This window comes from Orbicella faveolata, unplaced genomic scaffold (genome assembly GCF_042242905.1).
Source record: "Orbicella faveolata isolate gen_17 unplaced genomic scaffold, um_ofav_v1 contig_25, whole genome shotgun sequence".
Taxonomy (NCBI): domain Eukaryota; kingdom Metazoa; phylum Cnidaria; class Anthozoa; order Scleractinia; family Merulinidae; genus Orbicella; species Orbicella faveolata.
Genome location: NW_028301553.1, coordinates 12,310,001 through 12,324,379, shown reverse-complemented (window position 1 = coordinate 12,324,379; position 14,379 = coordinate 12,310,001). Strand labels below are relative to the sequence as shown.

The following is a 14,379-nucleotide window of genomic DNA, read 5'->3' as shown; positions in this document are numbered from 1 at the left end:
TTAGTATTGTTTGTTGTCGTAAATGATTCGCTATATCCTTGAAGACGAATGTTACCATGAGCAGTCAAAATATTTCCGTACATAAGCTTAGCTTACATAATGTTTGAAACCGCAATCCTTCGCTAAGTTTGCTCCGTCCGAGAGTCCAACCTGTTCGTCTTATCGAGTTAAGCTTACATGTAAGCTTCATGTTTAATTCCTTGGCTTGCAATTCAAAGCGTTTCTTTTTAATTAAGTGATTTACTGCATTAGCAATACAGTTTGCTCGGTTAAGAGCGAATACTCTTGGGAAAACTTGCAAAATATAAGCTTCACTTATACCGTTTGGATATTTTCGCCCTAAATGTCAGACTTGTTTATTTCATCGGCAAGTTCACTTTACGAAAAACGGAGCATTACAGAAGTGAAATGGCGATATTTCATGGTTGATCTGTCCATATGAAATAATTTGCATTTTAAATGGATTCTTTCAATAAACTCATCGTAATTCATTCTACTTTGAATATTGTTTCAAAATTGATTTTAAGCTTTTAAGAAAAAATGAGTTTACCATTTTGAGGTATGCAAAATTAATTTTCCCTATTTTGAACAGTAACATAGCATGCAGGGTTTACATGTTACTTTTGCTTGTGTCATAAAATATTTATCAGTGTGAAATTAAATATTCAAGCTGCTGTTAATATCTGCTTCCAAGTTTCTAATAAGTGATACCTTTGACCAATGAGGTGCTTTGTGGGCATGTTTTTTTGAGAGCTTTTTGACCTCAAGTCTAGCATGTTAAATTTGCAATGATTAAATGTAGGCTTCGTAGAAAAAGGTTTAACTTTGCTGCTTTTTCTCTTATTCTAAATATTTCAGTTTCAAATTTACTAGCAGGCTTCAAATTTACTAGGGTATAATATTTGTTTCTGAGGCCCAAGTATGTGTCAAGGTTTGAGTTAAATTATTGGTAGATTATGTCCTTTCTGTCATCAATTTACCTTCAAACTTGTTCATTCCCTGTAGATTCATGGTTATTTCTGAACAGTTTTTTCAATAATTGATTGTAAACTATCAAATGCTAGATTCACTATTCACTTTTCCTGAAAGCAATACACATCACAAATATATGTAAAAATTACTTTTGATGCACATTCCGTATTGATTTGTTTCAGACGATGGCAGAAAATGAAAACAACAAGGAGGAACTAGGGGCGGCATACCTTCAAGAAATGTACGAAGTTGGCGGAAACCCTGATGAGGTTTGTAATTTATAATTATCTATAGATAGAGTTCTTTTGAGTAAGTATAAAGGTTATTCATGCAGTGCTACACATAATTATATAGCAAGTGAATTGTTTCAGAACAAGTTTTATATACATGCATTTGCACAATTCAAAAACATAAGTTTATATATATATACATTTAGAAAACAGCCCTAAGAAAATATGTGCACTGATTGGTTTAAAATCGTGTTTCTATAACTTGATAGAAACACAGAACTAGCATGAGCTGTCGACATAATGATGGTGCAAGCAAAGAGAATCTACATTTTGATAATCAAAGTTAACAAGTTGTTTTCCTTTTTTTCATTGCTGTGTTTCCTAAAAGAAATAGATAACATATTCTCCATGTTTCTATCGAGTTATAGAAACACTCGTGAAAGTTTGGAAGAACTCAAAAAAGCTGTGGAAACACTCACCTGCGGCTCGTGTTCCCACAGCATTTCTCATTGTCCCAAAATTTCACTGGTGTTTCTATAACTCAATAGAAACACGGTACAAATTTTCTATTTCTTAAATGGAGAGGTTCTTCATCTGCTGTTTCCAGATCAAGGTCCTCTCAGGGGTTTTCAGGATATGGGATAACAACAACAACCATTTTATTTTGCATAATACATAGAATATCATTCAGCAAAAGAATACATTAAACTTAGTAAGCAAAAAAAAAAAAAAAACTTGAAATATGGGATATTGTGTAGTTCCAGAAAATATCCATACCTCCCCGACAGGAGAGACCCCCTCCCCTCTGGAAATTCCAATTAAACTTGATACATTTCTTTAATTTTTGGCCTTAGAGAACCCCCCACTCTCCAGGAAATTCCAATCCCTTCTGTGGGGGGAGTATGGATATTTTCTGGTACTGCACATTTAGGTAAAAAATTAACGGGATAACTGGATATTTGGGGGAAAATTACTGGGGTATGGGATATTTAGATCAGATAAAACAGGAATCATATCGAGAAGGAAAATCATCAAATAGCACAATATGAAATAAGGGATACGAATACCAGCTCAAGTATTCTAACCCAGGCCACAGTAGAAGTAGGTGAGCGTTATCATTACTGATCATGAACCCTTCCCACTGCCCCAAAGCATTACAGTTTCATGCTTTGTGCCCGGGCTTGTCTCGCTAAACTTTTTAAAGTGAAGCCAAGTTATAACAAAATTTATTTAAGTGCTTTGGGGCATTTGTGAGATTTTCTCTTTCTCTTATGTGGACTTCAACTAACAGAGATCTCCAAATACAAAGAGTCCAACATAGGCCCTTTCAATCCAACACTCTGTCACTACTTTTTGCCTCAATCCCTCCTTTCTACTCTACTCAGAATGTTTTTCTTGATCCTCTCTAGTTATAGGAGAGTAGTTTTTAATTTTTTTATATAATTACATTGTTATTGGGTCTTTCATTTATTTTATACATGACCATACAAGCTTTTAGCTTTAAGACTTATTGTGTTAAAATAAAGGCTTTCTATTCTATTCTATTCTATTCTATTCTATTCTATTCTATTCTATTCTATTCTAAATATTCTATTCTATTCTATTGTGGCAGTTCTTCATGTAACATTCGTAACGTGTGATTTTCTGTTTTTCTTCCCGCATCTTGCTGTCAATTGTAAAACTATCCTGCATATACCACATGTCAAAATGAGCAAATCCTGCTCTTGACGAAGTATTTTTGTCTGGCATTTTACCCTCATCCCACGTCCTGCTTAACCTATGTTGGACCCTCAATGCATTCTACTTTATTTTGTATTGTACATGAAGGTGTACTTCAACCTTTGGCATGTACATGTTTGTATGTATAAGAGTTAGTATAGGCTGATCATTCTATCTTTTGAATTGTTTGTCAGTATGGACGGAAGGACAATGACAAAGCTGCTACAACACCTCTTGTAGAACATGCTCCTGCTCCACAAAAAGGGAAAAAGGGAAAGAAGGATGGCAAAAAGGATGCCAGAAAGGACAAGTTGGAAGATCTGAAGCAAGAGCTGGAAATGGTACACAGTATAAAAATGTGGTTATGTAATTATGTAATATCAATGGCATTAAAATTTTATACATACGTGTACCATTTTTGCAACCATCCCCCCTTTGCTCCCTTTGCATACAGTATGTACATTTTGATTGTTAACAGCAGGGTCCGAAATTAACGGTCGTCCAGTCGTCAGAGACGACCAGAATTTAACACTGACGACCAAATCGCAGAACATGGTTGCCCATTGGACGACCATAATTCAAGTTCCCAGCCTCTTGAAGATGTGAACAGTTGCTAAAGACCTTAAAATTTATAATCTTGGGTTGAGATTTCTGTATGAGAAATGGAACAGTAAAGTAGGCAGTCCATTCATTACGATTCGCACACAAACGTTCGTTTACTCCGCCATCTTGTTTTGCATTTTACCGCTGAGCAGTAATGACCCAAACTCTTAGAAACTCCCGGATGTACATGCCATGTGCTTCTCTCAAAATGGCGGACTCTGTGGATTTAGATAAGCGAAACACTTTGTTCCGGTATTTTAACTCCTCCGAGAAAACAAAGGGTGATGATAATAGAAAATGAAAAGATGCACCAAAAGATTCGGAAGGCCAAGGAGAAACTGGATCAGAAAGCTAGAAAACCCGAACGGAAGCCGCAGTGGAAAGCTGGTCGGCCATGGCTCCGGTATTGCGAAAATATAAATTCTATGACTTGTTCATACTGTATACACTACAACACTGGAGGGTGAGAAGAGCGTAGTCATAGTGCATTGGCTTCAAAGGAGGGGTGTACAACATTTCGACTTGAAACACTAAGAAAACATGAAGAAAGTGCCACACACAAGTTAGTGGTCAAAGAAAATATTGTTGGGAATCAAAAACCAGAGGAACGGTCAATGGAATCTTGTATCCTTCGAATGGAAAAAGATAACTTTGAAAACATTTCAAAGCTATTTAAGACAGCGTATTATATTGCACAGGCTGAAAGGCATTTCTCTGATTTATGTGGACTTTGAAACCTTATGGAATTGATGAGTGTTAAATTGGGATCAACCTATCGCAATGATAAACAAGCTGCACAGTTTGTTCACTTTATTGCTGAGGCATATAAGGCCGACTTGACTTGTATGTCATTCATTTTATTCAGCTGTACAATTGAATACTTCACTTTAATTTTATTAAGTTATGGCATGCCTCCTTTTATTCCTTGACGACTAGATTTCATCTCAGACACCTAGATCTGAAAAGATGGTTGTCCAATGGGCAACCTACTTCAAAAGTTAATTTCGGACCCTGAATAGGCAAATATGTTTTTATAATAGCCACCCTAGTGCTGTTATTAAACAACTCTTTTGTTTCAATCACAGTTATTTAGTTCATAACCAAGCAATGTATTTCCATCTTCTGAATTGCTCACATTATTACCAGTTACAAAAGTTTTCTCTTTCTGCATGTGGATCAGTCTGTCTCAATTTTAATGCCAAATTCGTCAACCTTGAGTTGTGATTAGTTCAGTTGTTACCAGTCACAATGTACAGTCAAACCCATCCATACAGACATCTCTCTAATACAGACAGTTTCCTGTGTACCAACAAAATTCTCACACATTTCCTCTCAAAAACCCTCTATAATACGGACCCTCTCTAAAATGGATAACGGACACTAAATCTCAGCCCTAGGAAGCAAATTAATAAGAATTTAACCTCTTTATTACGGACACTCCAGGGACCAGGTGTCGATAATTTGTGGCATGTACCCTTTCCTGTTGGTGGTTACACAAACATTGACACTGTATCATTCAGCGATACCAATACCAGAACATGTCAAAATGTTAGTTTTCAAGACTTACATTTAGAAATGCAAATACAAGGCAGTGTAATGGAAACATAGTGACCTCTCAAATATGGAGACCTCTCTAATACAGACACTTCGCCCTGTCCCTTTGGTGTCTGTAATAGAGAGGTTCAACTGTGCATGTACATACAAGTACATGTACAAGACATTTTATGTAAATATACTTTGTAATCAGCTGCAATTGTGAGAACATATATTCTTTCTAAATGTTGCTGTTGTTTTCCTTCTCTTTTTTGAAAGGAGTGGCACAAGATATCACTGGATGACCTTGAAAACAAGCTTGATACTGATTTTAAGAAAGTAAGGCAAAATCACCATTCACTTTTTCTCTCAAGAGTTCCAGAATTTAAAATAATAAGATAGTCCTTAACCTCATTTTGCAGTGTAAAAAAATGCAGTCCACACAAAAGTTATTGTTCAGGCTCTGGTTGTTCAAAAGGTGGATAACACTATCCACCAGAAAAACTGCTGTCCAGCAAGTAGCATGGTTTGTTTTGTTAATGCCTATCCACAGGATAGCAACTGGATGGTGATTTATCTGATGGATAGCATTATCCAGTCTTCGCACAATTGAGGCCTGCTGTTTAATTTGAATTGGTAACATATTACTTCAACTTTCATCCTCAGACTTGGTAAGTAGCTAGAACCACCTTGCAGAGATAAATAAACTATGCTACATGAAATCACTGCTCAGTAGCTTCTATTTGAACCTTGAAAAATCTCAAGAGTAGCCAGCAAGACCGGGACTACTACACCAGATGGTAATTTTCAGTGGTTGCCACTACCTGCAGAAATTTCTGGTCACAGCTAGCACTCTTTGACAGAACACTTCATTACAATCAGGAAGGCCAAGGGTTTGGATACTGCACCCGTCAAAGTCATTATAATTCATCAAGTTAACACGTAAAGAAAGGAAATCATAACCACAATGTGAAGGTGTTTGGATATCTGATCTTCATTAGCATTGATTTTTTCAATGCAATTTCTCTGTTTTCTCCTAAGTTTTAGTTTTGATTGTTAAGATAAACAAAACACTTTGAAGTTTGTCAAAAATACACCTCTGTTTGTTACATTTTGAACAATTGAGACTTGTACATGTTTGGAAATATGGTAAAGCACAGTCTGTCTTGTGAAATATACATGTATCACTGAGACTGGGTCTTTGCAACAGTTTATATTAAAGCTTCTTCGTGAAACTAAAATCAAATATGTATATCTCAACGTCTTTTTCATTTATTTGTTCTGAAAGATAACATCTTTTAGTGCAAATAATCAGACTGTAATTTAATTAAGATTAACAATACTGACTTAACGCAACTTAATGCTGACTTTGTTTGGCTCCTTTTCATCGTAATTTACATTTGCAGGGTCATACACAAGAAAAGGCTGATGAACTGCATGCGCGTGATGGTCCTAATGCTCTGACACCACCACCCACTACCCCTGAGTGGGTGAAGTTCTGTAAACAGCTGTTTAGTGGCTTTGCTATGCTGTTGTGGATTGGAGCCCTTCTTTGCTTCATCACTTACGGAATCAAGGTGTCCCAACAGGAGGAACCAGATAAGGATGATGTGAGTAATAATTATAAAAAATAAACCTTACAAAAATTTTGAGAAACTGTTTAAGGAGGTCTTGCCCAAATTGTCCTGATCATGGTCAGATTTTTCTCTTGAAACTTTTGTTGTACATAACTAACTAGACTTTTTTGAAAAGTGATAAGAAGCATTCTGAAGACTGTATTTCAGGCTTAAATAATGTACTATGCGAAGGTCTGCTTTTGTGTTTATTGAAATAAATCTGACCTTCACATTCTTGACAATCATGAAACAATGTTTGCTATTCTTTGCTTATTTTCATATTGAATTGCTGTCCACAAGCCTTGCTTATACAGAAACAACCTTGCGTCCAATTTTGCCCATGTTTTAATCTGTGCTGATCTTTTATTACCGTACTTTTGGTTCCTCTTATTTGCTTTGCAAAGTGCTGTTCTGCAGTTTGAAACCATGGTTATTCCTACTAGGTTTTCTGTAATGCCAAACTCTTTATGCTCACTTGTGCTCCATTCCATACTCAAATTCACAAATTATAAGCCAATCAGACTTGCCATGTCTACTGTCCAAATCATGCATACAATACAGAAAGTATGTGTACTGTAAAAGAGATTCAATTTCCCATGTAGCCACATTTTAAATCAGGGGACATGATGGCCACACTAAATGGTTACTGCTGTGGACCCTGGATAGAAATTATCATAAGCCAAGGTGTGGATCAATCTGTTATGCTCTTGAACAAGACACTAGTTTACTTTCACATTGTCTCTTTCCACCTAGCTGTGCAAATGGGTAACACTGAATTTAACCCTGGAGGTGAACCTCTTTCTTTCACTTTTTCAGCTTTACCTTGGGATAGTTCTTGCCACAGTTGTTATTATTACAGGATGCTTCTCATATTACCAGGTCAGTGGAGATCATGTTAAAGTCAAATACAATGTAACTCAAAATTGGATTTATTTGTGTGCAGGTTTTCTAAATGATATATTTTCACCCAGGAATCAATTATAAAATTCCCATCTTTGCTATCTCATTATTAGGGGCCATCAATCTCTTTTTTATGAATTATTATGATATACATAAGGGCTTGGCAACAAGGGCCAGTAGCGGGCTAAACAGTGGGCTACTGGCCAATCTTTGGCTGCCTACTCTCATCTTGCTTTACCATTACTTTTGACAAGAAGGCTAAAAAAATGGAAAGATCCCGCAAAAATATCAAACGTCTGAGTTGTAGTAAAGATGTTGGGATTTCAGGAGTTTTAGATGTGTTTTCATTTCCCACTTGCGATGGAAGCAGTAGATCGAAGTATCATTTTCAAAGAACTGGGGAATGCAGGCTTTCACATGTGTTAAAATGGCATCTACACCAAAGAAATCAAGGCAGTCATTGCTGAGTGCATTTCCTCACTCTCAGCCACTTTCAGAGTGGATTCTTCGGATCCTTTGACAAATCATGATCCGAGAGATCTTGGATTGATCTGTTAAGTAAAGAAACGCAAGATCTGTTTTTGGATTCTTTCAGATTTAAGAATCCAATCTTGGATTTTCTTAAAGTGCCACTGAAACGAAATTTTCGTATGTGAGATTTTTGCTTAGTAATAAAGTTTCAACCTTACTTGGAAACACTGCAGACTTTTTTTTCGCATACAGTAAGCGAAAACTGCTTTTTCAGCCATTCGAAATTGGCTGGTTAAGCCCAAAATTGGCGGCCATCTTGGCGCGGCCAAAACAGCCTAGTGACGTCACTGGTTGTATTGCTCTCATGCCGCGCTGAAAATTTAGAGTGATTATGGGAGAAGAGAATACTGTTCGAAGCCCCCCAAAAACATCTTAAGGACATCTCAGGGCTGTAAAGCAGATAATAACAGTAGCCTTAGACATGAAGAGGTGGAGAGTCGATCCTGGGGCTTTTCAGTCTATTTAATTGGATATTTTATGTAAGCAAGCAAACGAGTGGGAGTTCTTAGATCGCAAAATGATCGGGACTCTTACTGAAATGGCCAGCACTCAATTAAACAATATCTACACTCATAAAGTTAAAAGACATGAAAACAAGAGAAAGCGGCTTTTGAAAATATTATCCGGAGTGCTGCTGCACGAATCGTAGCAACAACGTTTCGAGTTTTCGAGTCGCTTCGCTTCAAAGAACCCGGACGCTTTGTGAGTTTCACCGCGGACGAGATTGTGCCACAGTGACCTTTAGTCTAGTTGTATCTGCTACATCCTACAAGTTATCACAACAGCAACAATTTAAGAAACCCTCTTATTTTATATGAGGGAGCGAATTTAAACTATAAAGGTAAACTTAGCTGCCATGACCCTACAATTATATGTTTTCAGGAAACGAGAGAAAGCGTGACAATGTCGGCGGCGAAAGGTCATATATGCAAATTAGTTCAAATTCTGTTTAATAAACCTTAGACTAAATAATAAACTAGTGACGTTTAACAAATTGCTTTGAACTTGAATACTATTAAATGAAGATCATAGACATAAGTATGTGCTAAAGAACTCCAAGTTATCCATTGGCCGTGAAATATTACAATTGGGAGATACGTGTAAAAGAGAAGCGAAATTCCCGCTTTGTTTACACTGATACGTATGCGGCGATAAAGCAAACCCTGCTGTGGATCACAATTTTCAAAGATACATTTTGTCTACCACAAGAACTCTCACTTATTAGTATCATAAAAAGATGCTCTCTGTGTGCAAAGAAGTACTTGACTCAAAGCTTGTGGACCATTAATAACTTCATGATTGTGCGGATGGCTGATGTGCTTACGGCTTTTAATGCAGCAAAGTTGCCGAGGATATATTCGAACCTTGTTAATAGACCTTAGATAAACGTGAGAATCCAAATTTCAGAACCAGGCTGAAAACAGACGACGAAATATCGTGTTTAGGCTTCAGGACGTGATACAAAAGTTGCCACACTCGTCTTCGAAATCTCCAATCGAGTACTCAAGATGTTCGAAAAGTATACTGAGCTGTTCTAATCTGTAGCATTCATTTTGGTGAATCTACATTCTTTGGCGCCCTCCAACGTTTATGATGTGTATTTCCTGTCAAGGCTGGACTGAAATTACAAGGTAAGAAACTAGTAGGTATCGACAATATGAAGAACAAACTTAACTAAATCAAGTGAAAACAAGAGAGAATCTTTAGCGCTTCTTGCGTTAATACAACCAGTGACGTCACAAGGTCCTTAAACTCGGTTCCAGAGCCCGGACACAGTTTTGCTCCAAAAAGTCGATTTCAGCAGCTAAAAAGAGCACTTTCCTTTAGGATTTGACAGAAATAAAGTTCACCATTATTTTAAGCACGTTTGAAACTATAAATTGGGCTAAAAAAAGAGAGGACGAAAATTTCGTTTCAGTGGCACTTTAAAGAAATGCACCCTTTGACAACTTGATGGTTTATTATGTTTTATTAAAAATCTCTTTATCCCAATAACTCACGTGCATTATAATATTTTATTTTCATTTTTGTGAAAAATGTTACCTTAAATAATGAACTTTAATTTGGTTGAAAAAAGAAAGTTTTGGCAAAAATACCCCTGCAGAAGCTGAGAAAATTGAATAGGCGAAACGAGTTAATTGTTGACTTCGGAGGACAAAACAAAACCAAATACAACAGAATTTCCATTCTTGTGCTATAACGGCTGACATTTGAGAAAACATCAACAGAAAATAAAAGCGAAAGATACAAGTGAAAGTCAATTTGAAAACAAGAAATCAATTAGTCAATTTCTTACCCTGCAAGCAGTTGGTTATGCCAAGCGAGAGAGAAACCACTGCAAGCAACCGTCTGCTTTTTCATCAAGCAAGTGAGAATTCTTCACTCCCCACTTGATGCATTTGATGTTAAATTCATGTGTCAATTAATTTTCGCTGTAAGTGTTTGTACAAAAGAATGCAAAGTTCTCGCAAAAGGTGCTGACAAAAGAACGATCCATACACCTTATTCCAAAATGGCAGCCAGTTTATTATTCTTTTGTTTACATGGTAATTAGCCCTCTTTGCCTTGTCAGCATGTACAAAATACAAAAGAATTTTGAAGTGAAAGTGAGGCAAAGAGGGCTAATTAACATGCAAACAAAATAATAATAAGTTGGCCGCCATTTTGAAATAAGGTGTATGTTTTCATGGCAGTTGAAGGAAGAAAACATTCTTCACCAGAAAGCTTTGAGGCCTCCAAACTCTATGATCTTCCATTCTGAGGCCACCTAAACATTGATTTGTATTTTTCCTTTCTATATTAAATCCCAAAGCGGTGATTTCTCTGTGATAGGAATGAAAACAAGACCTTTGAAGTTTGTGGATTTGGCCCATAACATGCCATTATTGCCTACACTTCTTGAGCACACAATTTTAAGAAGATCGAGCATCTTTCTAGGACCCCTCTAGTCCTCTTAAAATATGCTCAAAACACAGATTCTGATTGGTTTATTTGTCCTCAAGAACAATGGAGCAATAAGAGAACAAAAAGTCTTCAGGGAGGGTAGGACAGGCAATTGTCCCCACATGCTTTTTTTCGGGGGTGGTTATGGGCAGCACAGGAAATTGGAGGGTTTTTCGCATGGGTGGTTACAGGCAGCACGGGTGTCAATGGGTTATGCAGAGGGTGTGGATGTTAGCAAATTATGCAGATCTGCACGACCGCATCCTGTAAAATGCCCTGACATGTGGATAGTGATTTTTACTAGCAGTTGGCTACATGTAGCTTTGGCAGTCCTGTTTTCCTAGGTAAGGTGGGCCCTAACATCTGTGAGAAGGTCCTAACTGAATGAAAAGCTCTACAGTCTAGCTGCGAGTATAGTTTGCCATTATTACTACCGAAACAGGTAGACCGTGAGTTCTAAGACAAGCGTGGCGGTTGACTTCGGCACCAAACGTCAACGATTTTGGTCACCTGGCTTTGTTTGTCAAACTAAAAAGTGAACGCAGGTGGTCACATTTCAGTACGTGATTGAACAATGGCGTATTCTGTGAATAGCAAAGAGTGAACTGTAATTCACAAGAAATCCATAAATGAAAGCTTAAGAGGAAGCATTTTAGACTCTATCATCGCGGAAGGCGGAGAGCCGGCATCAGGATTTTCAGTTGTAGCATTGTGGGCTTCCATTAAAATAATGGTTGACTCCGAAGTGCGAACAACAGACTTAACCAGCAAGGAGAAAAGAATGTGAGCATGTGCATTCACCTTTTGGATTTGACAAACAAAGCCACATGACCAATATCGTTGACGTTTGGCACCACAGTCAACTGTCATGCTTGTCTTTGAATTCGCAGTCTACCTGTTTCAGTAGTATTGTAGTTCTACTAAATCTTTATTTTTACTGTCGTGTTTACAGGAGGCCAAAAGTTCCAAAATCATGGAGAGTTTCAAGAAAATGGTTCCACAGGTAAGAAACATGACATTAAATTGAATTTGTTTTCTTACGAGTACATGATAACACATAGATCATTGATTCCTTGCAGTTCTTTTTCCCAAATGCCGGATTCCTTACTGTTTGCAGCCATTTCAGTCTTGTGTACCTTTGTTTTGTCTGGCCATTCTCCATCTTGTCTCTGTCTTTGTTTTTTGTGTGTTTGTTTGTTTCTTCTCTCTTTGGAAGAGGGGGGGAGGGGGGGGCGGAGGGGGGGGGGGTTGAGGTGCATGTGTTTGCAATTTTCCCAGTCATACATGTATACAGTAATAAACAAGTAAACATATGAAAACTCCAGCAATCAAGGATTTACACTACTCATGATAGGTGAAAATTCTTTCAAATTGCACTCACCTAAAGGCCGTTGCAATTTTGAGAGAGTTTTCAAATATGTGACCGTGAACGGGAAAACGTACCTTAACGCTTATCCGTTAAACGGGCGCTAACGGATGGATAGCTAACGGATAGTTAACGGTCTTCACAGCATTCTAACGTTTTGTCCTAACGGTCTAACGGTTATCTAAGTGTGCCTAACGGATGATCAATGCGTTCTAACGCTCTCTCCTAACGTTCTAACGGCTAAGTAAGTATGCCTAACGGATGAAGAAACCGTTCTAACGGTTGCGCAATTTGTTCTAACGGATGACTGGAGCCGTTTAACGGTTGTCTAACGGTCTACATCTAAAGAGGTTTAATGGTTGTCTAACGGTTTACATCTTAGGACATTTAACGGTTGTCTAACGGTTTACATCTAAGGACTTCTATCGAACGAATAGCGTAGCTTTCAGTCCGATGTTAGAAACACATAATCGTGCCAAACCATTATTAGTCTTCACTCACATTTTTTAAAAAAACGAATCACAAAGTGCCGATTTCATCAGTCGTCGACGAGACAAACATTAATAAAATTATTTCCACGGTGAGCATTGAAAACAAAACTCAGTGATGTAAACTATCACTTCCTTATCGAGACAGGATAACTCAGAATTTGAGTCCTATATTATCATGTGGGACGCGAACCTAACGCCGCTAGACCCGTGTGTAAACAATTTAACTCGCCAGTCGGGATGAACATTTTTTATTGTTTTACTCAAATGAATTTGTCGCTTGTACTAATTTTTACATAATGACTTTGCCTAGAGTTTTGTAAAAGTAACTGTTTTATCCAGCTGTGGATTCGCGAGAGATTAGGCTTTCTTGACAGAGCATGCATGCGAAAAGCGGTACCTTTTGAGGTCACGAAGCTAGTCTCGAAGCGACAGGCGTTTTGTTGGCGCTGGTTCCATCCGGTAAAGTTGTTTTTGTCACATACATGTAGTTTAAAATTGGTTTCTTCTGATTCAGAGTCAGTCAACAGTCTATCAAAATATTCATCAAACTTTCCGCCGGAATATGGCCGTTTCTCACATCTTAGAATATGTAAACAACTTTATGCAAATTTTTGAACCCGCACACTTTGTGAATTGACACGTGATCAGTGTTTACTTCGTAGAACATCTTTATCCATCGCATGGCCAGTTTGGTCGAGTTTTCTCCGTGTTTGTTTCGTCCGTTTATGGCATTTGTTAAGTATTTTTAACTTTCGTTTGTTCACAAATTACAGTAACAAATTACAAGCTCTCGAAACAACCGGACTTTGCCGAATAAATAAAACAGTTCATATAATGACGATCGTAGTTAGGATTTTACATGTCGTCAGGCTGTTTGTGGAAGCGGCAAACGTGTTTTGTTTTGGATCGTGTATAACAATTATAGCATGAAGGCTTTATTGAATTTCATTCAAGTTGTATTTATCAATCAGGGCATCAAAAAATAATAATCGCCAAACTTCTCGTCGAAAGATAGTTATCTCTCATGATTGTTTTGAACTAAATGGAAGCCAAGAGCTGCTCTCGTTTCACACTATGTTAGGCTACCACATTCTACTTCAATGCATGTCATGCCATTCTAACGGAATCGTTACCCGTTTAACGGATGCTAGTTTATTCTAACGGATCCTAACGGCTTCTCTAGCCGTGTTAACGGATACAGAGTTTTTGCTAACGGTTATGCTGGCCTATCTAACGGTCTGATGCTAACGGCTAACAGATACATGTCTCTTGCTAACGGTTGCACTCTCCGTTTTAACGGCCTGATGCTAACGTCTAACGGTTGGGCTAACGCCTCTAACGTTTTTAAGAAACGTTCTAACGGATGACTAACGGATGCTTAACGCTTTTGCCCGTCTAATGGATAAGCGTTAAGGTACGTTTTCCCATTCACGGTCACATATAGTTGTAAGTGTAAATCCTTAATGTACTACTCG

General features: G+C 37.6%; 1 protein-coding gene across 3 annotated transcripts in view; it reads left to right on the top strand.

Annotated features, from left to right (window-relative positions):
- Window positions 1–14,379, top strand: part of LOC110041082 (sodium/potassium-transporting ATPase subunit alpha-3-like) — a 31,884-nt gene that overhangs the window by 901 nt on the left and 16,604 nt on the right. The window contains exons 1-7 of one of the 3 annotated variants that reach the window (XM_089293751.1): window positions 729–817; window positions 1,155–1,241; window positions 3,116–3,262; window positions 5,337–5,396; window positions 6,464–6,667; window positions 7,490–7,552; window positions 12,000–12,050. In XM_089293751.1, coding sequence (XP_089149877.1) covers window positions 1,158–1,241; window positions 3,116–3,262; window positions 5,337–5,396; window positions 6,464–6,667; window positions 7,490–7,552; window positions 12,000–12,050 — 609 coding nt within the window. In that variant the 5' untranslated portion in view covers window positions 729–817; window positions 1,155–1,157. Of the gene's footprint in view, window positions 1–728; window positions 818–860; window positions 920–1,154; window positions 1,242–3,115; window positions 3,263–5,336; window positions 5,397–6,463; window positions 6,668–7,489; window positions 7,553–11,999; window positions 12,051–14,379 lie in introns of those variants that run through there. The other 2 variants (XM_089293752.1, XM_089293750.1) reach the window with 2 other exon arrangements.